We start from the raw sequence: 19,522 nt of genomic DNA, 5'->3' as shown, positions 1-19,522 counted from the left end.
GAAAATATATCTTATAATTGTTTTCAAAGTTTAAAGAGCGCTACTGATCTGCAAAAAGTTTAGACAACAATTACATAATCAACGAATTAAAGTATTCTGACATTTAAATTAGGTTCATACATTTAACAACTGTCAGCAGTCCTGTTTCATATCAACATGATTATTTTTATGTTGTCACACGCAATTTAATATTTCTACACTCTTTCACCCCTGCGATGGGGCTTTGTACCCCAAAGACAGTAAACAAATAAATACTATTCATAATTAATCGGATAACTGGGAAAAATGAATAGCGGATTGTTTGTCCGGTGACATGGACATGATGGATCTAAGCCCCTCGAAAATGTTAGGGACACGCGCTTCCATCGAACCCGAATGATCGTTCTGAATTACGAAAATGAAGATTCACGAATCTTATTCCACCATGAACCCTCCGAAAGTACAGAGGATCTCTTTGCGTAATGGAAACAGCATTAACGTGGTGACCAGAAGAAGCTGGAAGGCTCAATCACTTCTGCAGTCTCCTGAGATCTCAGACTCTGATTTGCGGGGGTTGAGGAATGCATGTCACCTACTAGCTGACGTATACAATGAATTCACTCATGAGTGTTCGATACATGGACTCAGGTACACAGGACGGCATAAATCATCTCTAGGACGGTGAGTGCAACTGAAATATTTTCAATATTTATGCTGCTAGGCAGAGCCTATTCGGTCTTTTATGATTGTTAGTAGGTAATTGGCATGAAAAATAAATTGTTTTACCCTTATGGCTGTGCCACAGTCTCACAAACTGGGTACAATTACATTCTGACCTCGAGAATAGTCTTCCCATTTTGGAAGTTAAATATTGAATTTCCATTTTTTTTTCTGCAACAATCTTTTGAATTACCTTAGTATATTCTGGCTGTTGGTTATCGCCGGGTCAGTAATATCAGCTGGTGTACTGGCTCAGAAATTTTACCTGAGGCATAAGCAAGCAACGATGAGAACATTAGTTATATCCAGTCAGTATCCAGCGTGGAAAATTCCTCTTCCAGCATTAACAATATGTCATCCGAATGTCGCGAGTCGCTACAGACTGCAGCAGTATCAGAATGAAGGAAAAACAATGTGAGTTCAATTGGAAATATCCAAATACACCAACAGAGGGTTTTTACGGAATAAATCTATAAGTTACTTTTTACTTGTGCGGCGATCTCTTTGATAAATTTCAGTAAAATGCCTTATGGAATAAAGCTGGAACAGTTCATGAAGGATCTGGAATTCATCCAGGAAATGTACATCCCAACCAATCACTTCCAGAACTCGATGGCTCGTCTCAACACGGTCATGGTCTACAACAATCTTACCATATCCAAATTTCTCACAATACTGAGTCCTCCCTGTGACGATTTTTTCATCCGGTGTAAAGTTCATGATGAGATCAAAGGTTGTGATGAGTTTGTCAGAATTTCAAGAACGGTTTATGGCCTTTGTTGTTCGTTCAATTACGCTTTTGGGAAAGGATACAGGAGGTAACTGATGTGAAAATATTCATTAATTGTGTACCATTTTGTTACTGCTGATTTCAAACTTAAACATTTATATCTTTACAATTTTTATGACATAATCTTTATATTTAGATGGATCCTAAACCAGGAAGCATACAGTCACTCTTTCGGTAACAACTATATTTTCTCAGTTATTCTGAAAAGTTTTGGTCCAGAGGACAGAATATCAGGATTAACTTACGGCGATGGAGTACGTGTCCTCATCCACGATTCTCACACATATCCTGGGCCCTCGGCTCGTGAAGTCATAGCACGTCAAGGGAGTGAAATGATAGCGTATATTTATGGTCATGTACTGACAGTCAGCCCCGAAGTATTAAATTTGCCACGTGAAGAACGGGATTGTCGCTCTGCTAAAACTGACGATGGCATTTACAGACTTGACAATTGCGTGACCGCTTGTCATGAGAAGCTCTTCAGATCATATTGCAATTGTGTCCCATATTACGCATCTTATATAGAGGAGAAGGAGACTGTTTGCAATTTCACTCATATCTCGTGCTTGTCGAAGGTGAAAGCGCGAATTTTGCAGACCCCCATCAGGGAAAAACCGTGTAATTGTCTTCCAACTTGCGATGGCACTAGCTTTACTGTTGTCACGACTGTGGTGCCTATGATTGCTGCTAAATACAGTCCATCGCCATTTTAGTAAATATTTTCAGATAAAAAAAAATATATTAATTGGATTGTATTCTGGTGAATAAATTAATTCGAGTTATTGTTCTCTTAGCGACCAGATTGGTACGAAGTATCCAAATGCTACGGCGATTCATATTACATTTCCCCGACAAACTGGAATGATATTCAGACGAGATTTAGTTCTGTCTTGGATTAATTTAGTATGTGAGTAGACTGTCAGTAAGATGGTAATAAAATATTTCTTTTATTGTTGTTTCAATGATTAAATAATGAGACTACTTATTGTTCTGTAATTAAAAAATTCAATGTAAATGCTTCTGTTTGCAGCTTCACTGGGGGGAGTTTTTAGTCTATTCCTCGGCTGCAGTTTCATCTCAGTGTTTGAAATTCTCTATTTCATGGTGTACTACATAATCAAAGTGATAAAGAGTCGAGGAACAAATTTACAAAGAGCATAACTTTATTTCCATGTCTACATGTTAGAATGAAAGAAAAACATTATGAAAAATAAAAGATACAATATTATACAGAAAATTAAACAGTTATTCTAGGCGTTGGTTATTTTTTATCTTTGCGTTAAACGCTCGATCTTTTTCTTCTTTCCTTTCTTCTTTTTTTACAAACTCTGAAGTACTGGAAGATAACTATACAATGTTTTTGTTAATTTAAAAACAAAAACTTTCTAAGGTAAAAGAGATGAATACCTATTAAATTATTCCTCCTCACTACTCCCGCTACTCTGGTCAGGATCTTCATCATCCCCAGCTGGTTCCTCCTCTTCGTTGTTTTCTTGCTCACTGCCGACTTCATCTTCATCCTCTGATTCACTCTTGACCTCGTCTTCATCCTCTGGCCTACTCTTCGCTTCCTCTTTCTCTTTCACTTCAGTCTCAACACCATCTCCATCGTAAATTTTCAATGTTTCAGTCTTCTTCTTCTTATTTTTCTGCCTCCTTTTGTCACATTTAATTTCAAGTTGCACTCCCTTGCAGAGAGGCATTGGACGTTCCTTATTTAAATAGGCAGCTGCTGTTTTCAAGTCTCTGAACTTAATGATTGCAGTTCTTCCAGTGATACTAGTAAGTTAAAAGAGATTTAAGAATGAATTATCTGATGAATAAGGCATGTGAAATGAATGATGTGAGAAATTTGTAGAGCAGATACTCCGGTTTGAAAGGAATGATACCAAGTGGAGAATATTTCGTTTGCCTCTTTACCTCTTAACAACTAGAGATGTTGTTAGAATAAAAAGATTCCAACGGACGTGTAAATAATTCATGTTAGACTGCATCACTATTAACTGATGGAAAAACTTTCACCAAGAAATTAAAAAAAACTTACTCATCGTGTAGCCTCTGTTTGTAGAGAATAGAAATATTTTTAGCTTCTGGAAATAATGCCTTGAGGCCCTTAACCGTTGCTGACTTCGGGACTTTGTGGAGAAAGCATCTGCAACAGACATCGGTCATTTACTTTATATGAAATTGGAATGATACGCAATGCAAAAAAAATACCGTTTCATATTATTACATATTTAAAACTCCTATGACTAAATTAATCATTTGTTGTTATACCATTTAATTTTCAGTATTGAACAACAATTTTTGTTCGCGATTTTTCAATTTACCCCATAAGTTTTCACAACGACAAATAACACAGAGGTCTTCATGCACACTATACTCACATCTTGGTGACTTTTTCCGGGGCCTTTGGTTTGGACACCACTACTGGTTTAATTTTCTTCATCTTCTTCTGCTTCTGCTTCTTAACCTCAGGATCTTGCACCTTGGGATTTTTCACGAAGATGGGTTTATTGTCGATGCGCTTCGTCTTGAGGGCCTTCATATTTTTAAGCTTATCCTCAACACTCGAGAAAATAACGTGACAGTGTCTTCCTGATTGTCTGGGCAGTTTTATATCAACATCACCAAAAACCAGATCACGAATGACGTCCATGTTCTTTATTGTATGGGGCAGACGAATGTAGAGAGTTCTTAGCCGCTCTTCTTCCATTTCTTTAGCTGTTCCGACCTTCATTGTTGCTGAAAGTAACAAAAAAAATAGAATAACCCCACCTTATTAAAAAAATCCGTGTTATTGTTCTGAACAAAATGATATTCCAATAATTTCTGAAGTGTATCTGAAAAAAATAGCGGATTATTCGTCTCCAATTGTTGAAATCCTGACATTTATAAATAATCATTCTGATCCAAGACATTCATAACAAACATCATGCAAAAATTAAATTTGTTCTATTTATCATTATGAAATAAAGAAAATATCGTCTCTCCTTTTTTTGGAAGCTGGTTAATATTTTGTTTTTTGCAACTAGTCCCGAATTTGAAGTTGAACAGTAGAGCTATCGCCCCTGAAATTTATTTATTTAAAGGACAAATGAATGCTTCAACTTACCAATTTTTCCAGCAACACAATATTCAAAACAATAACCAATCCAGAATACTGCAGTGCACCAGAAATCGATGAACTGACCCACGTGTGTATCTCAAACTCTTATTTATTATTCGGTATGTAGATAGCCGACAGGAGATTGCTGTTCGTAAAATGAACTAATCCTATTGTTTGTACACCCCTGTACTCAGCTTGAAATGTTTTGTTAGTTTCTCATTTATTTAAAAATAAATAATTAAAAATCCAATGTGATTTTGGCCGAAAGGTTGGAAAAAATGATAATTTTCAATAGTTTCTCGCCATATCGACAGAGAATTCTTTACTTCTGTCTAATTATTGGTTAAGTGGAAAATGTGGTACACAGGGGGCACTATCAGCTGCAAGGTCGACCATAGAAAACATGACATAGAAGGGGAATAACAGACTCCCTCAGTAGCAGTCCCGCCATCAGAGGGACTAGTTAAAAAATGGAGGTGTAGTCCTCTGCGTCACCGAAATGCTTTTTTTTCCATTGAAATTAGATATTTAAATTAGGGCATCATTCCGAACCCTACTAGAGGATGCGGTTCTATCATTTTTAAAAAATTTCTTGATAGAAGAATCGAATGGTTTCTTGATATGAAATTTACAAATTTTATTCCTTACATTAGTGCAAATATCGATTAGAAAGTAGAAAATGAACAATAGAACAATTATTAAAAATGTGTAGACCCCATTACAACCGACTCATCAGAAATTCCCCTACTTTCCCAGTTGTTTTTTTAAATTATCAGCGAGCTTGTCCATGAACTCAAATGTTTCCAGATAGTCAGACCTGGTGACATTGTTCATTCCCTTGATGCAAATAGCAAGATCCTTGGTCATGAAGCCATCCTCGATGGTGTTCACACAGACTTTTTCGAGTGTCTCAGCAAAATTTTTCAGCTCTGAATTTTTATCCAATTCAGCACGATGAAGAAGACCCCTACTCCAGGCGAATATCGAGGCAATGGGATTGGTGGAGGTCTCCTTACCCTGCTGATACTGCCTGTAGTGGCGAGTGACAGTTCCATGCGCTGCCTCAGCCTCGACAGTTTTACCATCTGGGCAGATGAGGACTGAGGTCATCATCCCCAGAGAACCAAAGCCCTGAGCAACGGAATCTGACTGGACGTCTCCATCGTAATTCTTGCAGGCCCAGACGAATCCGCCCTCTGACTTCATAGCATACGCCACCATGTCGTCGATCAGGCGATGCTCGTACCAAATACCGGCAGCTTCGTATTTCGTCTTGTACTCGGCATCGTAGATCTCCTGGAAGATGTCCTTGAACCTGCAGACGAAAATTTTCATTTATGATTAGGCGAGGAGGCTACACAATAAAATAGACAATGTCTCTCTCATGAATAAAGGAAAAACAATAAAAACAAATAAAAAGGAGATCTTACGTTAAAAAATGGTGCAATAAATGGATAAATAATATAAGGGATGTTGGGATGATATGAATAAGAATAAATAAAGAATTGAAGTATTTGGCAATTAGTGGACTGATAGACTGGCAAATGGGATTCCCGAAAAACTCACAAAATTCTTAATGATCGTCTCTAATTGTGAATGGGATTTGAAAGTATCCTAGGCTGTCCTTAAACAGCATTTGTTATGCTAAGTTGGTGGCGCTGTTAAACAAGTAAAAACATGGATTTTCTTTCTGAACCCAGCTTTGCATATTTACTTAGACAATAAGTAAATAACTTCCAACAGCGCTTTGATTACTTTAAATTTGCCAATTCCATGAAAATAAAATGACGTCCGTATTACCCCGCCCTTTTCTGACTTCTAGACATGAATTGGCCATACAAACCTTCCATCGTATTTTTTCAGAATAGTATTCTTGGTGGAGAGATACAGAGGATACTTCCTGGACAGTGCATACTGAAGTGAGCTGTGGGCAAATGCCCTGATGCTCTCATCGGTATTAAACTGTGCCTGAGCTATTCCAGCCCCTTTGAACTCGTGAACTGTATGTTGAATTTTGTTGCCATCAGTGCCAGTCCAAGTGATCTCGAGTTTTCCAGCACCAGGTACCACAAAATCAGTTGCTTTGTACTGATCACCATGGGCATGTCTGCCAATAATTATCGGCTCGTTCCAACAAGTCACCAGACGAGGAATGTTCTTGCAGATGATGGCCTCCCTGAACACCGTTCCACCCAAAATGTTCCTGATTGTTCCATTGGGACTCTTCCACATCTGCTTGAGCTTGAACTCCTCGACTCGCTTCTCGTCTGGGGTTATTGTTGCACATTTTATGCCTACGTTGTATTTCTTTATCGCCTCGGCGCAGTCAACGGTGACTTTGTCGGATGTGGCGTCCCGGTGCTCGATCCCCAAGTCGTACGTGTGGAGTTCAATGTCCAAGTAGGGGAAGATTAGTTTATTCTTTATTGAGTCCCAGATTATTCGGGTCATCTCATCACCCAGGATGTCAACAACAGGTCCCGCCTGAGGGAATAATTTTTTGTGAGATTTATTATGGAAATGAAGAATTTCACGAGTAATGGTGTAAGAGAATAGCTAATTTTATATTTTTCGTACCATAAATTTATGAACTAGTTAGCGCACACACAACTATTGAGAGAAAAAAATCTGGACAATAAATAAGTTTTCTCCGAAATTTAATTGGATAATTTGGTACACTCCAATGTTTGTCTATTTCAGTAGTCGAGGATTCTAACTTAATTAACTTTATTCGATGTCCCATTTGTCTCTTAGTTTGTGCATATTTTATACTGAATTTTAATCTCGGTATTAAATCATCAGAAAACATTTGAGAAATCTGAAGAAAATAAAATTGTACTCTTGGAGAGAAATCCACAAAATAATATTTTTTAAACTGAAATGAAGATTACAAGCAATGAATTTGCCACCATAAAAACATGTCTTTGGTCATTGTAAAGCATCCATATTGAGCAATTTTACTCATGTCCTTAGTAATGATGAATAATGTAGCAAAAAAATCTGTGGAAGCGGTTCTAGAAAATGGTCGACTGGTCGAATCTCAATGATAGAAAGTGCATTACAATCTTCAAATAGAATCGATTGAAAAAATCCCCATTCATACAAAGCAATCACACAAGTACAAATATCGATTATAAACGTTAATTCTCCTTCACCCATCCATTATTACTCAGAATGCTAATAATCTATGGAATGACCACTGTTTTAAAAACGTCCAGCCATGAACGTCACTTTTGAAGGGTGTGCCTCGATTATTGTTAACTCACCTTTATCTTAGCCATTGCAGCAGCAGATACGCCAAATCCTCGTACAAATGAATCTCCAAAGCCTGTCGAACGTCTGGTATCCAACAGCCTTGATACTTGTGACTCGGCAATCACCGGTGCACCGGCTAATCGTCTAGGGAAAGCCGAGCGAATGAATTTTACGTTCGTCACGACGAATCGACGGGGCAAGAGGGACATGGCAACCCACTTTGCCGGCTCGATGTTTCACTTTGACTTTACCGATTGTCCCTAGGACTCTCTCTCTCGCCTCCCTGACGACCCGTCCCACTATGCACCTTCCCCACTCTGAGTGTGACAACGCAGCGACTGGAAGGCTGAGTTATAAAATTGTATTCATGATTTTTTTCTTTCGTTTGTTCGGGGTCACGACACATTCAACTCAATTGAGCTGCTTCAAGGCTGCGGAATCGCACTTTGGGACGGTCTAGGAATGACATTCCGGGGTTTCACGCACCTTTGGACTGACAGGTGATAAGGAAAGTTGATTATTTTCGGGGATTATTCGCCGGTCAATGCGATTTTTACTACCACTTTCTTGTTGAGCTCAATTTGCTCCATTAAAATTATAAAAAATTGAACTTTCCAGAGATTTGGAGATAGTTCTTCAAGTGTCAGCTGTAGCAACGTCCACATGAATCGTTCGATCATTTTTTTAAAGCTTCCAGAGCTTCTCTCGAACTTGGAAATGAGCTTCCATTTTTAAAAAATCGATATATTCAGTTAATTACTCTGGATTAAGTGTTTTTTGTTTGTGCAGGGGGATTTTTTTCAACATAGAAGGTTCAAATACCTCCGATTTTTAATGAATAGTCCGGAATTTAAGGCAAATGTCATGATTTTCGGCATAATCGTATTTATAATGGGAATTCGCTCTACAAAGATTTTATCGAAAATTTCGGCCACTCCCCTAAATTTGCAGAAATTCTCTGAAATCTCAGGGGATACCGGATCGTCTTACCGATTTTAATAGAGCGAAATTTGAGGTTATTTTTTATGATTCTGGGCCTTTTTTCAACTTGAAAATCAGCTTCTCTTTACTCGTGTCCTTCTTCGTGAACGATTGATGACTGACGATGATTCCATGCTAACATGTGTCCACTGGGACATATTCCACGATAAGTATCCTCGCATATTATTATGGGAGTGTTACATAAGGACTTGAGCGTCAACAAATATCGTCAGACTCTCCTATCGCAGGCCCAGTGATTACCGATTATTTATTTATACGAACAAGATAAGAATTATTGGAATTATTGTGTCTGTTATCACGAACCAACACGATTTTTCATGGAATCTCATGACGAGGGAATTTTGCTCGTTGCTTCGATGCGTTTTTCTATTCTTGTTTATTTATTCGATTAGTTTGATCGGCATATGAGGAAAGGCGCATGCGCCCTGCGACGTTCCTCGGTGAGTCTGCGAAGTTTTTACTGACAATTGCGACAGGGTTTTGTGCACCGTGTCGACCGTCAAAAGCGAAAAAGACAGAAAACGTTATGTCAAGTGTCAAAATTGAAGTCAAGGGGAGATGATTTTGGGGTTGAGAAAGGATATCAGTGATAGGAGCGTTGAGACACCGTTGTGATTTCTTAGGGGCTGGGGAGGCTGGGGAGACACTGAGCAGCCATGGATTTTGAGGTGAGAATTTTCTCGGTTTGTTTTTCTGGGGAATCAGGGGAGTTGATGAGTGTGAACAGAGTTGGATGTAAATAAAGAACAGATGATTTGACCTTGTTTGCTGGGGGCTGATGCTGTCACAGACAAGTTGGATGATCTTGTACAGGTGATTCAATGGAACTTTTTGGGAGTTATTCATTCTTCCATTTCTTCTTCTCGATAGATCCTTGTTTTGTGAGGATTCTTCAGTATGGCAACGACGGGTCAAGGTATCACATGTGGCAATTTTCTGTTTTATAATAATTTTGACTCTGCCAATTTGGCAAGGGTCGAGCCTGTCACCGCTATCAACACATCCAGCCAAGGTAAGCGGAGCTGTATTTGGATGTTTAGAATCTTTCAAACAATCAGTGATATTTCGTGAAATAGTGATTGGATGTTGATGAATCAAGGCTCATTTGAAAGAGGGAGTGCTACTTTGAACAAAAAAAAATGGGAAAATTAACTCTGTCGATATTGAGTTATTGAAGGTGGAAAAGTCAATTATTTCAAGTCATGTTTCCATAAACTCTTCTTTTGTTCAGCAAAAACGGTCGCGGTCTGGAGTCCAAGGCAAATATCCAATTTTCTGTCACAATCTTTCTTGCAGAGTGATTTAAGTACTGCTAAGAAGGTTTTGTCAAAAATTTGTCAACGTCCTTGGATTTCGAGATCTTCATGGAAGACTATTGAATGAAAAACGACTAGTATGAAAAAATTAAATCTGTATGAATGAAAATACTTGAAAATACGGTGTAATGTCCTCTCAATCTTCAAAAACATTCTTTTAACCATAAAATATGGATCAGATGGTTGTGAGACTGAGAGGAAGCCCTGCAAGCTCTCTGAAGCCCTTCCGGACTATGAGTTCAACGTGTGGACAAAGCACGACTGTCATGGCACTGAATTCCAGAACAATAACAGAACGTGGTTCTACTTTGGTATCAAATCCCCAGCCCAGGGGGCTTCTGTCAAACTTAATGTTGTCAATCTCAACAGACAATCAAAGATGTTCAGTCAGGGGATGTGCCCAGTGTTCAAAATTGTACCTGGACATCCTCACTGGGAGAGAATTCGAGATAAACCGACTTATACAGTAAACAATTTTCATTTTTTCGTTCATTCATAAATTAGTTTTTTTTATTCATTCATTAATATTTGTCATTGACTTCTAATGCTCTCAACTGCATCCATTTTCAAAAAGAAATGCCAATAGAGTAAGACAAATGACAGACATCTATTACTCACATATCTCCCATCAACAGATGGACCAAAAGGGCAGTGAATTCACAATATCTTTCACGATTCGCACTCCGGAGAACCCCAAAGCCATAACTTACGTGGCATTCACCTATCCCTTCACCTACGCCGACCTTCAACAGTATTTAAACCGAATTGATGCGCGAATGCAAAAGCAGAATTATGGGAATGCCGACGCTATTTACTACCATCGAGAATGTGCAATAAAATCGCTGGAGGGTCGTCGACTGGAAGTCCTCACGATAAGTTCCTACCACAACATAACCCCAGAGAGAGAGGACAAGCTCAAGGGGATGTTTCCGGTCGAGGGTGAGGAGAGGCCCAGGAAATTTCGGGGAAAGAGAATAATTTTCGTCAGTGCCAGGGTTCACCCTGGTGAGACACCGTCCAGCTTCGTGTTCAATGGTTTTCTGAATTTTTTACTGAATCGTGACGATCCCATTGCCATGATCCTCCGGCGTATCTACGTCTTCAAACTGGTGCCAATGCTCAATCCTGATGGAGTCGCCAGGGGACACTACAGAGTTGACACACGTGGGGTGAACCTCAACAGGGTGTATCTGAGTCCCTCAGCTGTCGATCATCCCACAATTTTTGCTGCTAAATGTCTCATCAGTTATTACCACCATTTCTACGAAGTTGTTGAGGCAGAGACGACGGACGAGGGAATTGACTGCCCTGGGGGAGAGGATGGGAATCAGACGGTGAGTCTGATGACTTTGGATGACAAGGAGAAAATATCCGAGGGTGAAGCCACTTCTGGGGGCTCTGGGCACGAGGTGGAGAGGCTCAGGTGCAAGGAGGACAAGGTCGACAGGGGCCCCGAGGACTCTGGACTCTTTCTCTACATCGATCTTCATGGACATGCCTCCAAAAAGGGCGTCTTCATGTATGGAAATTACTTTGATGACCCGGATGACACCATCATGTGCATGCTGCTGCCGAAATTAATGTCCATCAACAACCCCAATTTTCATTTCACCTCCTGCAATTTCGCCGAACGAAATATGTATCTCATGTGAGTGTTCTCAGGTGTTTGGGATTTTTTGGTCATGAAATGAATATTTTTTGATAACATTTTTTATTTGGCTGATTCTGGCATTTTTTCAGAGACAAGAGGGATGGAATGTCCAGGGAGGGTTCAGGAAGGGTAGCGGTTTACAAACTAACTGGACTAATTCGCAGTTACACGTTGGAGTGTAATTACAATTCTGGAAGACTGGTGAACACTGTCCCAGCGAGGGTCAGAGATGGAAATGGAAAGCCCCAGGGGCATATGTTCGTTCCTCCCAAATACACGCCAACAGTCTTCGAAGAGGTAATTTGTTTATTTATCTGATCAATCATTAACACAGAGAAGATTCCTTTGAAAATGAGAAAAATTATTTAGGTCGTAGGAATATTATATTCTGTGGTGAACAATAACAATTAAAATAATTAAAGAGTGAATTTGGTTCTTTACACTCATCAGAGTTACCGTTTGCGCAATAAATTAGCGATGAAAAATATTGTTTGAAAATTGCATTGATGAAATTGTACATTTTATGTGAATGTACAAATAATTTTCAGGTGGGTGCTGCACTGGGTCCTTCCATCCTTGACTTGACAAACAGTAATCCAAACAGTCGTTTACCAAATAGCCAGTATCGTTCCCTAAGGGGTGTTAAATCATATTTGAAACTTACATACGTCAACTCACTAGCTGGTACGATTCACAGGCCACGACTGAAGGTAAATGACAGCACTAAAAATCTCATTGATCTTGATAATATCGAAATAAGGCAGTGTACCCTGTCTTGAATAAATTTTCCATGCCAATGGGTATTGAAAAAAATTTTTATTTCACATTTTTAACTCGACAGTAAGTCTTATTTTTTGTAAGATATTTTAATTCTATTGGAATTGAACAGTCAATGCACTACGCTTATTTTTTATCATTAGTTATTGTATTGAAAAGGTTGAATTTAGAGGGTGACCAATGGTGGTGAAGACTCCTGTTGAATTTTCCAGATTTTATATTGATACGATGATTTTTATTTGTCTCCTCGTAATTTTACGAGTGAATTTCAATTTCTAGATGAATATATTTTGGATTACGAGGTGATTAAGCATGAACAGACAACTATATCTGTGAGTTTGTGGGATTAACCCCCCCCAAGTGTTCCATTATCATCAACTAAATATTAAGAAATAAATGGATAATCATTCACTTCATTTCACCCAGAGCTAACTCAATTGTAATCGCAAAAAATCGTGTAATTGTAAAAAAAATTGGAGACAAATATATGACATGTCTTAATAAAATTCAAAGTCTTTTAGCACACAGAGGAACATTTCTTTGCTTGTATTTATTTTATTTTATTTTCGCTCCTGCTTAAGTAGTCCATGTCCCACTGAGCACAATTGTACAGCTTTGATAATATCAATCGCATTGAACATGTGGTAAGTTGACTAAACTAAATTATTATTGACGGTGTAAAAGGCTTTGAATGGATTAGATTCAGAGTAGCTGGTTTATTACGTAGTTGATGAATGTGGAGATGAGTACAGCGTTTTTTTCGTTTCAATAACACACACTCTTTTCATTAAAATAATGCAATTTTTTATTTCGGAGATTTTGAGGCTTTTGTGGTATTTCACGATTTCAGGCGTAAGATGAGAAACATTCGGTGTTGAAAGGGTAAACTATTTGAATATCACAGTATCTTTAACAATTTTGGTGCCGTAGAAATTTATAAATTAAATTGTGGCAAAAAGAAAATAGATGAAAAATCGATCTGATTTCAAACTACGTTTGGCACAGAATTTTCTTTTTTATCATTCTTTATTAATGAATAATCGTATTACTGGCTGAACTTACAACAAATTTCGTTGAAAATTAAATAAATATAAAAATGAATAATTGAAATTGTTTGAACTATCCTAAATTTGTTCTTGTAGCCGCCAAAGTAATTTATGTTAAATCTATGAATATAAAACAATTAGTTCCAGTTTTAAATGAAGTGGCAAAATGATATCTGCAATTAAATTGTCAAAGCCCCCCCAATTTTTAACAAAAAAAATCTTTATGCATAGCCACTGTCATCACACGACAATATCGGGCCCCCGAAGGAGCCCCCCTGCCTCGAGGACCTAGTGTCCACCATGACCAGTCCCTCAAACGATCCAAATACCAGTCATAGGATCGATCCAACGGGCCCATCAAAATCTCGTATCGTCAGACGAACGGCCTCACTCTACACAGCAGTTAAACGAATAAAAAGTGGCAAAAGGAGCTCCCGCCAGCTGTCGACAAATCGTAAGTCACTGAAGAATCAACAACGTTTGAGTAATTCTGAAACTGGCCAGATGGTTTCTAAAATCAGATCCTCACGACGTACGATGAAGGGTCTCAAGCCAGTGCTTCATAAAATCGTGGGAAAAAAGGCCTGTCAGGTTGTTGAGCAGACTGGTATCGTCAAGCACGGCACCAAGAGGCTCAAAGTCATACAGAGAGTCATCAAGACACGCCCCGAGGTCGGTGAGTCGTCGAAATCGTCCACTGACGAGGGAAAGAGACGGCCCAAGGGGAATTCCATCGAGAGGATCCGAAAGAATGGAAAAAATGCCCAGAGAAACTCTTCCAAAGGCATTTTGAAGAAGTAGTTCTAGGCTTGTCACTGCTTAATCTGAATTTAACTTAGAAAAACTCAATGGAGTTTTCAGTATTCGAGGGGAAGGGGAATCTGATTTTTTTCTTCGGTTTTTGTGTAGACTTTTTAGATTGAAAATTAGTCGAGTGAAAGATTTTATATGTGAGTACTCTGTGATACCTATTTAGTGATTCATTGTTACGTTTCATAATCCTTTCCACATAGTCTATTTGGAATATTAAATTAATAGATTTAATTGCAATTGAAAAGTAGAATGAATTTGAGAGCAGGGGAGTCCGAAATTTTAGGGTTGTCACGGGGCTAGAGTAGATGGGATGTTGAGTGTATTGAAAAAAAAACGTCTTGGATTACTTTTTTTCATCGTGAGAGGGAGGACGTAAGTGACTAGATTCTAGGAATTTTGGGGATACTCAATCACGTTTTTTAATTAAATTTTAATACCACTCAATGCACAGGAATTGATACTTTTCAGTCACATCTGGCGTGAGGAGCTTTTCGCAAATTGCATGTCATTTTGAAAAACTTTTTTCAATTGTAAGAACCATTGTACTGATCTCTTCATTAAAACGAAACAAAGTGACGTCTGAGTACATTTTTTTCTTGTTTTTTCTCTGTTCTAATAAATATTTACGGTTTTTTTCGTTAGGAAGATTACCCTAACAAACTTGATCTGATTTAAAGATCCTAAAAAATACCCTGAAATGTCTATAAATATCCGCAACCACTGAATAAATATCGAGTCACAGCTGCTATCAAAAAAATCCATTCTGCCCCACTCTCCAAGTTCAACTAAGCGTCATGGAAATGTTACAATATCAATAGATCTCACGAGAATAAATAATTCCTCAATCGCTGTTGGTTTGTGCAATTATCATGCTCAACACATTTAATAACGATATAATAAAAAAATGTTTGGGGTCAAAATTGATAATTCCCTGAAAGATAGCTGTACTTGAAATCCCCTTGACATCGAAACCCGCCAGTTAGTTCAGCCCCAACGTGCAAAGTGATCGTCAGTGATTATCCCTGTTAATTAATAAAGTTTTCACAATGGGCCTGAAGTTCCTCACTCCCACGCAGAAGAAATTTTACGAGGAGAACGGATACGTCAAGCTGTCGAACGTTTTTACTCCCAAAGAATTTCAGGAAATTTCTGACGCCTATGACGATATTTTTACCCGAAAACAAAAGGAACATGTGGCGGAGATGGAAAGCTCTTGGGGTGGCAAGGAGATGAAGAGATTGGCGGAAAATAGAGACTATACGGTAATTAACGTGACGAGAAACATCAGTCATATTAGAACAATAAATTCAGACTCATCCTTTCTAGATCAGTCTCATAAAGTGTTCTTTTTACTGGTGTGGACGAAGACGTTTAATAAATATCCGACTAGATTTGTTAAGTGGAACATAAAAATAAACTGAAGTAAATAATGAAATAAAAACAATAAAATCCCCCAGGTAAAGGCAGTTCACGCCCTCCAGCTGCACAGCGCAGTATTCACCCGCCTTCTGGTGAACCCGAAGCTCCTCGACGCCCTGGAGGACATAATGGAGACCCCCAACATTCTCCTGCACCACACGAAGGCTCACCTAAAGCCTCCTGAGACAGGTGCTCCTTATCTGATGCATCAGGACTACCCGTACTTTCCCTTCAAGAAGCACTCGATGCTCGCGGTATTCCTCCACCTCGACGACACGACCCCCGAGAACGGAGGTCTTGCCGTCTACCCAGGGAGCCACAAACTCGGCCCTTTGAAGCCTCACACCTCTCACGATGAGCAAAATGGAACAACTTTTTATGTGGATCCTGAAAAGTATCCTCTGAACAAGGCCACCCCCGTCACCGCCAAAAAGGGGGAGATTGTTATTTTTTCGTATTTATTGCTGCACGGCTCCTACCTGAACCTGTCGGAGAGACCGCGCAGGATGTTCCTGGCGCAAATCAGGGCTGCTGATGACGAACCCACTGAAGACGTTCACAAGTCGCCCTGTCATGACATGGTCCTCAGGGGGAGGAATGTGGGACGAGAGGCGAGGATGAAAGACCGGTATATTCATTGATTTCTTCGAAGATGGGGTCCATTAGAACCTGATTCCCTTGATTGGAAAAATGAAATTGATTGTAAATATTAAACAAAGTCTCTTTGAAATGATCTTTCTGTTACTGATTATTTTTCAACTTCACCTGATGGAACAAGTCGATAATAAAAAATAGTCAATTCCCTGGAAAAATATGAGGTATTAATTAACGACTATGTTTTTGGCGATGAAGTGTCCCCTACGTCGAAGTGCTGAAGTGGTAATGACTGAAGTTGGTCACAATTAGATAAGCAATTCGCATTGTTGATGTAACGACAAAGGCTTTCAAAGCAACGATTCGAATTCATTTAGGGGCTGGGGTTGCCTTGAATTGGGTGGAATTACATACTTGGAAGAAATAGATCATGTAGATTGTATTTTTTATGTAATACATATATTATAGAAGAGACGAAAATCCCACCGACTGAAATTTCAGCTCTAATTAACAATAACGACATGAATCACCAAAATAATTGTGCCCCACACATGTATCGTGAGCTCCTCACAAAGCTCAACGAAGTGACCAAGAGGATGAAGAGGTCAGAAAATGACTTCTTGCGTAAGTACAGACCCGGATTCATTATTTAGGTATTGGAGAAACTTGATAAGAAGATAATCATTTACGTATCTTTTTTATCATAAAATGTTGACATAACCTAAAAAATCATTCAATTGTGGTGACTACAGTGTTTCCATGTGGAAACAAGAACTGAATCGAGAATTCGTAAACGTGAAGGTCCACGCTTTTCTCGTTCAACCTCATCTCTTAATTTCCAGCCTCCCATTCCTCCCCAACGATCAACGACCTCTGGCGAAGTTTGCACCCCTCGCCCTCCTCAACGTTTGGCTGCCCTTACTGTCCCCATTGCACCTCTCCCCTGGCCCCCCACTTCCCCCAGTATCCACATACGCCGCTCCTGTCGTCCTTGAATAGCTGCCAGCCACAGCTGGAGTTCATCAATGCTGTAGTCTGGCTGAAGTCTCTGTTAAAATCCTCACCAAGTGTTCCAATCACTGAGGTGCGGAGAATTCTGAAGGCCCTGGTGGAGATAGAGGAGAACGCACCCCCATGTCTCCCACCCCAAGTGGAAGTTCCAGAAGCACCACCAGGAGGGGAAGGGCCTTCCATCCCCCCTGCCCTCACGATGATCCTGGAGATGTCTCCAAGGAGTCAGAGATTCCCACAAGTACCAGTGGATCTCGAAAAATCCAAAAAATCGACGTTAAATCGAGCCAAGGACAGGATTCCTCTGGAGAGGATGGACCTGGACGTGTCAGCGGACTTAAAGAAATCGGGAGTAGCTGGAGAACACAATACCTCGGAGAAATTCGTATTCTTAGGGCAGACAAACTGTCAAAAAGGATCTGAGAACTCATTGAATGAAGTGAAGAGAAGAAGATTGGAGGACAATGACAGTGCAGTTGTCCTGGAGGAGTCTCCGGGCAGAAACTGGGACTCGTTCACCCAGAACATCCCCCAAGACGATAAGAGAAAGGCACTGATTCCTGACAGTGACGAAGAGGCGAGTCAGATGACTCCTGATATGAGCTTCGGGGGGACTTTTGAGTGGAATGGCTCCACTATAGGCTGTGGCGATTCGCAGCTGCTGCCTCCGGGTTTTCGAGATGATCTGAACGTCGATGATTTCCAAGAAGTCATTCAGTTGGTGAAAGAGATCGAGGCGAACGAGGCGATCTCGTCGGTGGAGCTGGCGGGAATTCTCGAGGATTTTCCCATCATTTCGGTGATATTGACGATTGTCAGGAGCACATTAAGAGCTCTGGAAGCTGAGGACTCGGTTGAGTACTGTTGGAGGGAGGGAACGATTGTCCTGAGGGCGGTCAGGGTGATCTTGGAGTTTATCGATACTGTCGCTACGGAGGAGTACAAGTATCCTGGGTATTTGGATTTCTTTGTCAAATGCTCGGTGCAGACTGTTGTGAGCATCTTCGAGAGGTGTGCCAGAAGGACACATGTGGTGAGGGATTTGATGGTTCATCTATTTTTTTGTTTATTAATTTGTCGAGATGGCAGCACAGAAAATAGGAAATAAACAATGCTATACTTGACAAGCCATGAATCCACAGTAAATTTGCTCGTTCTTCCGTATGTCTATTTCGTTTCCAAACTGAGTAATTAACTTCAGTTTAACTATTGTATTCTTAATCAGTTCTGAGCGTCAGGTTTAATGATTCATAAGTTTTCATGCACATATTATATTTTTGGACATAATTAAATCATGAAATGTTGAGAACTTATTTTCGTCATATCTTTAGGACGTGAAAAGATATCATCACTTGACAACGGTCCTTGAGCTGTGCAATTGTCGAGCGATTTGTGAGGATATAATCTCGTACCTCTTCGAGTCCTTATCAAAATTGTCTGAGGAAGAGTCAACGGGAGAGGAATCTCCATTACTCGTTTCAACCCAATCAAAGAAATGTCTCATCGTAGACGCTCTCTACATGACACTGGAAAAATACGCTAAGATTATGAACTCAAATCTCGTCCAGTCGCCTGTTAATTTTTTCCATGCGGATATGGCTCAGCCAGGGGAGAAATTATTGCATTCGTGGGAAATGCATTTACAAGATTTCGTGACAAAAAGCCTCAATGATTCTCCCTCAATGGCTTTATTTCTGCAGAATCTTTTTCGAAATCTGAAGATTCGATTGACAAAACCAAGTGAAGTTTAAATAGACTATCATTTTAATGACTCGTTAAAAGGGAAATGATCTAATTTCATCCGTAGATGATAAATAATTCAATTCCGGAGTAAACAACGTTTATTTGTTATGAATTATTAAATTATATCTTTTTCATAATTAATTAATTAATTAATTAATTACATAATGGTTAATATTTGTTTATTATCTATAGTGTTATGACGAGTCAATTTTTACTGTTTAAATACATTCATAGACTCACTTGCCTTTTTAATCAAAATTAAGTTGCGCTGATTAAATGATTCCCATAAATCAGGGC

The 19,522-nt window shown here is 39.3% G+C and overlaps 6 protein-coding genes across 9 annotated transcripts; 4 read left to right on the top strand and 2 right to left on the bottom strand.

The window, feature by feature from the left end:
• The first annotated feature begins 382 nt into the window (after positions 1-382).
• On the top strand, positions 383-2,893 carry LOC135163158 (sodium channel protein Nach-like). The gene is made up of 6 exons (XM_064122400.1): positions 383-660; positions 898-1,113; positions 1,218-1,517; positions 1,626-2,201; positions 2,284-2,396; positions 2,520-2,893. Exons 1-6 carry the CDS (start codon positions 398-400, stop codon positions 2,648-2,650), a joined length of 1,599 nt encoding a protein of 532 aa, XP_063978470.1. The 5' UTR covers positions 383-397; the 3' UTR covers positions 2,651-2,893.
• On the bottom strand, positions 2,635-5,069 carry LOC135163179 (uncharacterized). 2 transcript variants are annotated; one of them, XM_064122438.1, is made up of 5 exons: positions 4,605-5,069; positions 3,877-4,234; positions 3,534-3,641; positions 2,897-3,268; positions 2,635-2,836 (listed from the first exon to the last, which is right to left on the bottom strand). In XM_064122438.1, the coding sequence occupies exons 2-4, from the start codon at positions 4,227-4,229 to the stop codon at positions 2,905-2,907; spliced, it is 825 nt and encodes a 274-aa protein (XP_063978508.1). In that variant the 5' UTR covers positions 4,230-4,234; positions 4,605-5,069; the 3' UTR covers positions 2,635-2,836; positions 2,897-2,904. The 2 variants fall into 2 exon arrangements, with proteins under 2 accessions (XP_063978508.1, XP_063978507.1); XM_064122437.1 differs by having other exon boundaries at positions 2,635-3,268.
• Positions 5,070-5,210: 141 nt separating this feature from the next.
• LOC135163161 (isocitrate dehydrogenase [NADP] cytoplasmic) lies at positions 5,211-8,985 on the bottom strand. The gene is made up of 4 exons (XM_064122405.1): positions 8,844-8,985; positions 7,865-8,199; positions 6,442-7,082; positions 5,211-5,913 (listed from the first exon to the last, which is right to left on the bottom strand). Exons 2-4 carry the CDS (start codon positions 8,060-8,062, stop codon positions 5,343-5,345), a joined length of 1,410 nt encoding a protein of 469 aa, XP_063978475.1. The 5' UTR covers positions 8,063-8,199; positions 8,844-8,985; the 3' UTR covers positions 5,211-5,342.
• Positions 8,986-9,155: 170 nt separating this feature from the next.
• Positions 9,156-15,044, top strand: LOC135163152 (cytosolic carboxypeptidase-like protein 5). Of its 3 annotated transcripts, none has more exons than XM_064122387.1 (8): positions 9,156-9,523; positions 9,726-9,867; positions 10,351-10,637; positions 10,807-11,819; positions 11,912-12,119; positions 12,371-12,532; positions 13,877-14,099; positions 14,167-14,333. In XM_064122387.1, exons 2-8 carry the CDS (start codon positions 9,753-9,755, stop codon positions 14,184-14,186), a joined length of 2,028 nt encoding a protein of 675 aa, XP_063978457.1. In that variant the 5' UTR covers positions 9,156-9,523; positions 9,726-9,752; the 3' UTR covers positions 14,187-14,333. The 3 variants fall into 3 exon arrangements, with proteins under 3 accessions (XP_063978457.1, XP_063978458.1, XP_063978456.1); XM_064122388.1 differs by having other exon boundaries at positions 14,150-14,290; XM_064122386.1 differs by having other exon boundaries at positions 13,877-15,044.
• A 377-nt stretch (positions 15,045-15,421) lies between these two features.
• Positions 15,422-16,610, top strand: LOC135163180 (phytanoyl-CoA dioxygenase, peroxisomal-like). The gene is made up of 2 exons (XM_064122439.1): positions 15,422-15,720; positions 15,916-16,610. The coding sequence occupies exons 1-2, from the start codon at positions 15,505-15,507 to the stop codon at positions 16,516-16,518; spliced, it is 819 nt and encodes a 272-aa protein (XP_063978509.1). The 5' UTR covers positions 15,422-15,504; the 3' UTR covers positions 16,519-16,610.
• Positions 16,611-16,759: 149 nt separating this feature from the next.
• Positions 16,760-19,448, top strand: LOC135163156 (uncharacterized). Its single transcript, XM_064122397.1, has 3 exons — positions 16,760-17,095; positions 17,314-18,515; positions 18,814-19,448. Exons 1-3 carry the CDS (start codon positions 16,993-16,995, stop codon positions 19,231-19,233), a joined length of 1,725 nt encoding a protein of 574 aa, XP_063978467.1. The 5' UTR covers positions 16,760-16,992; the 3' UTR covers positions 19,234-19,448.
• Positions 19,449-19,522: the final 74 nt, after the last annotated feature.

Source organism: Diachasmimorpha longicaudata, chromosome 5, assembly GCF_034640455.1.
Source record: "Diachasmimorpha longicaudata isolate KC_UGA_2023 chromosome 5, iyDiaLong2, whole genome shotgun sequence".
Classification (NCBI taxonomy): Eukaryota; Metazoa; Arthropoda; class Insecta; order Hymenoptera; family Braconidae; genus Diachasmimorpha; species Diachasmimorpha longicaudata.
The sequence above is the reverse complement of the archived record's forward strand: the minus strand, read 5'-3'. Positions and strand labels throughout refer to the sequence as shown.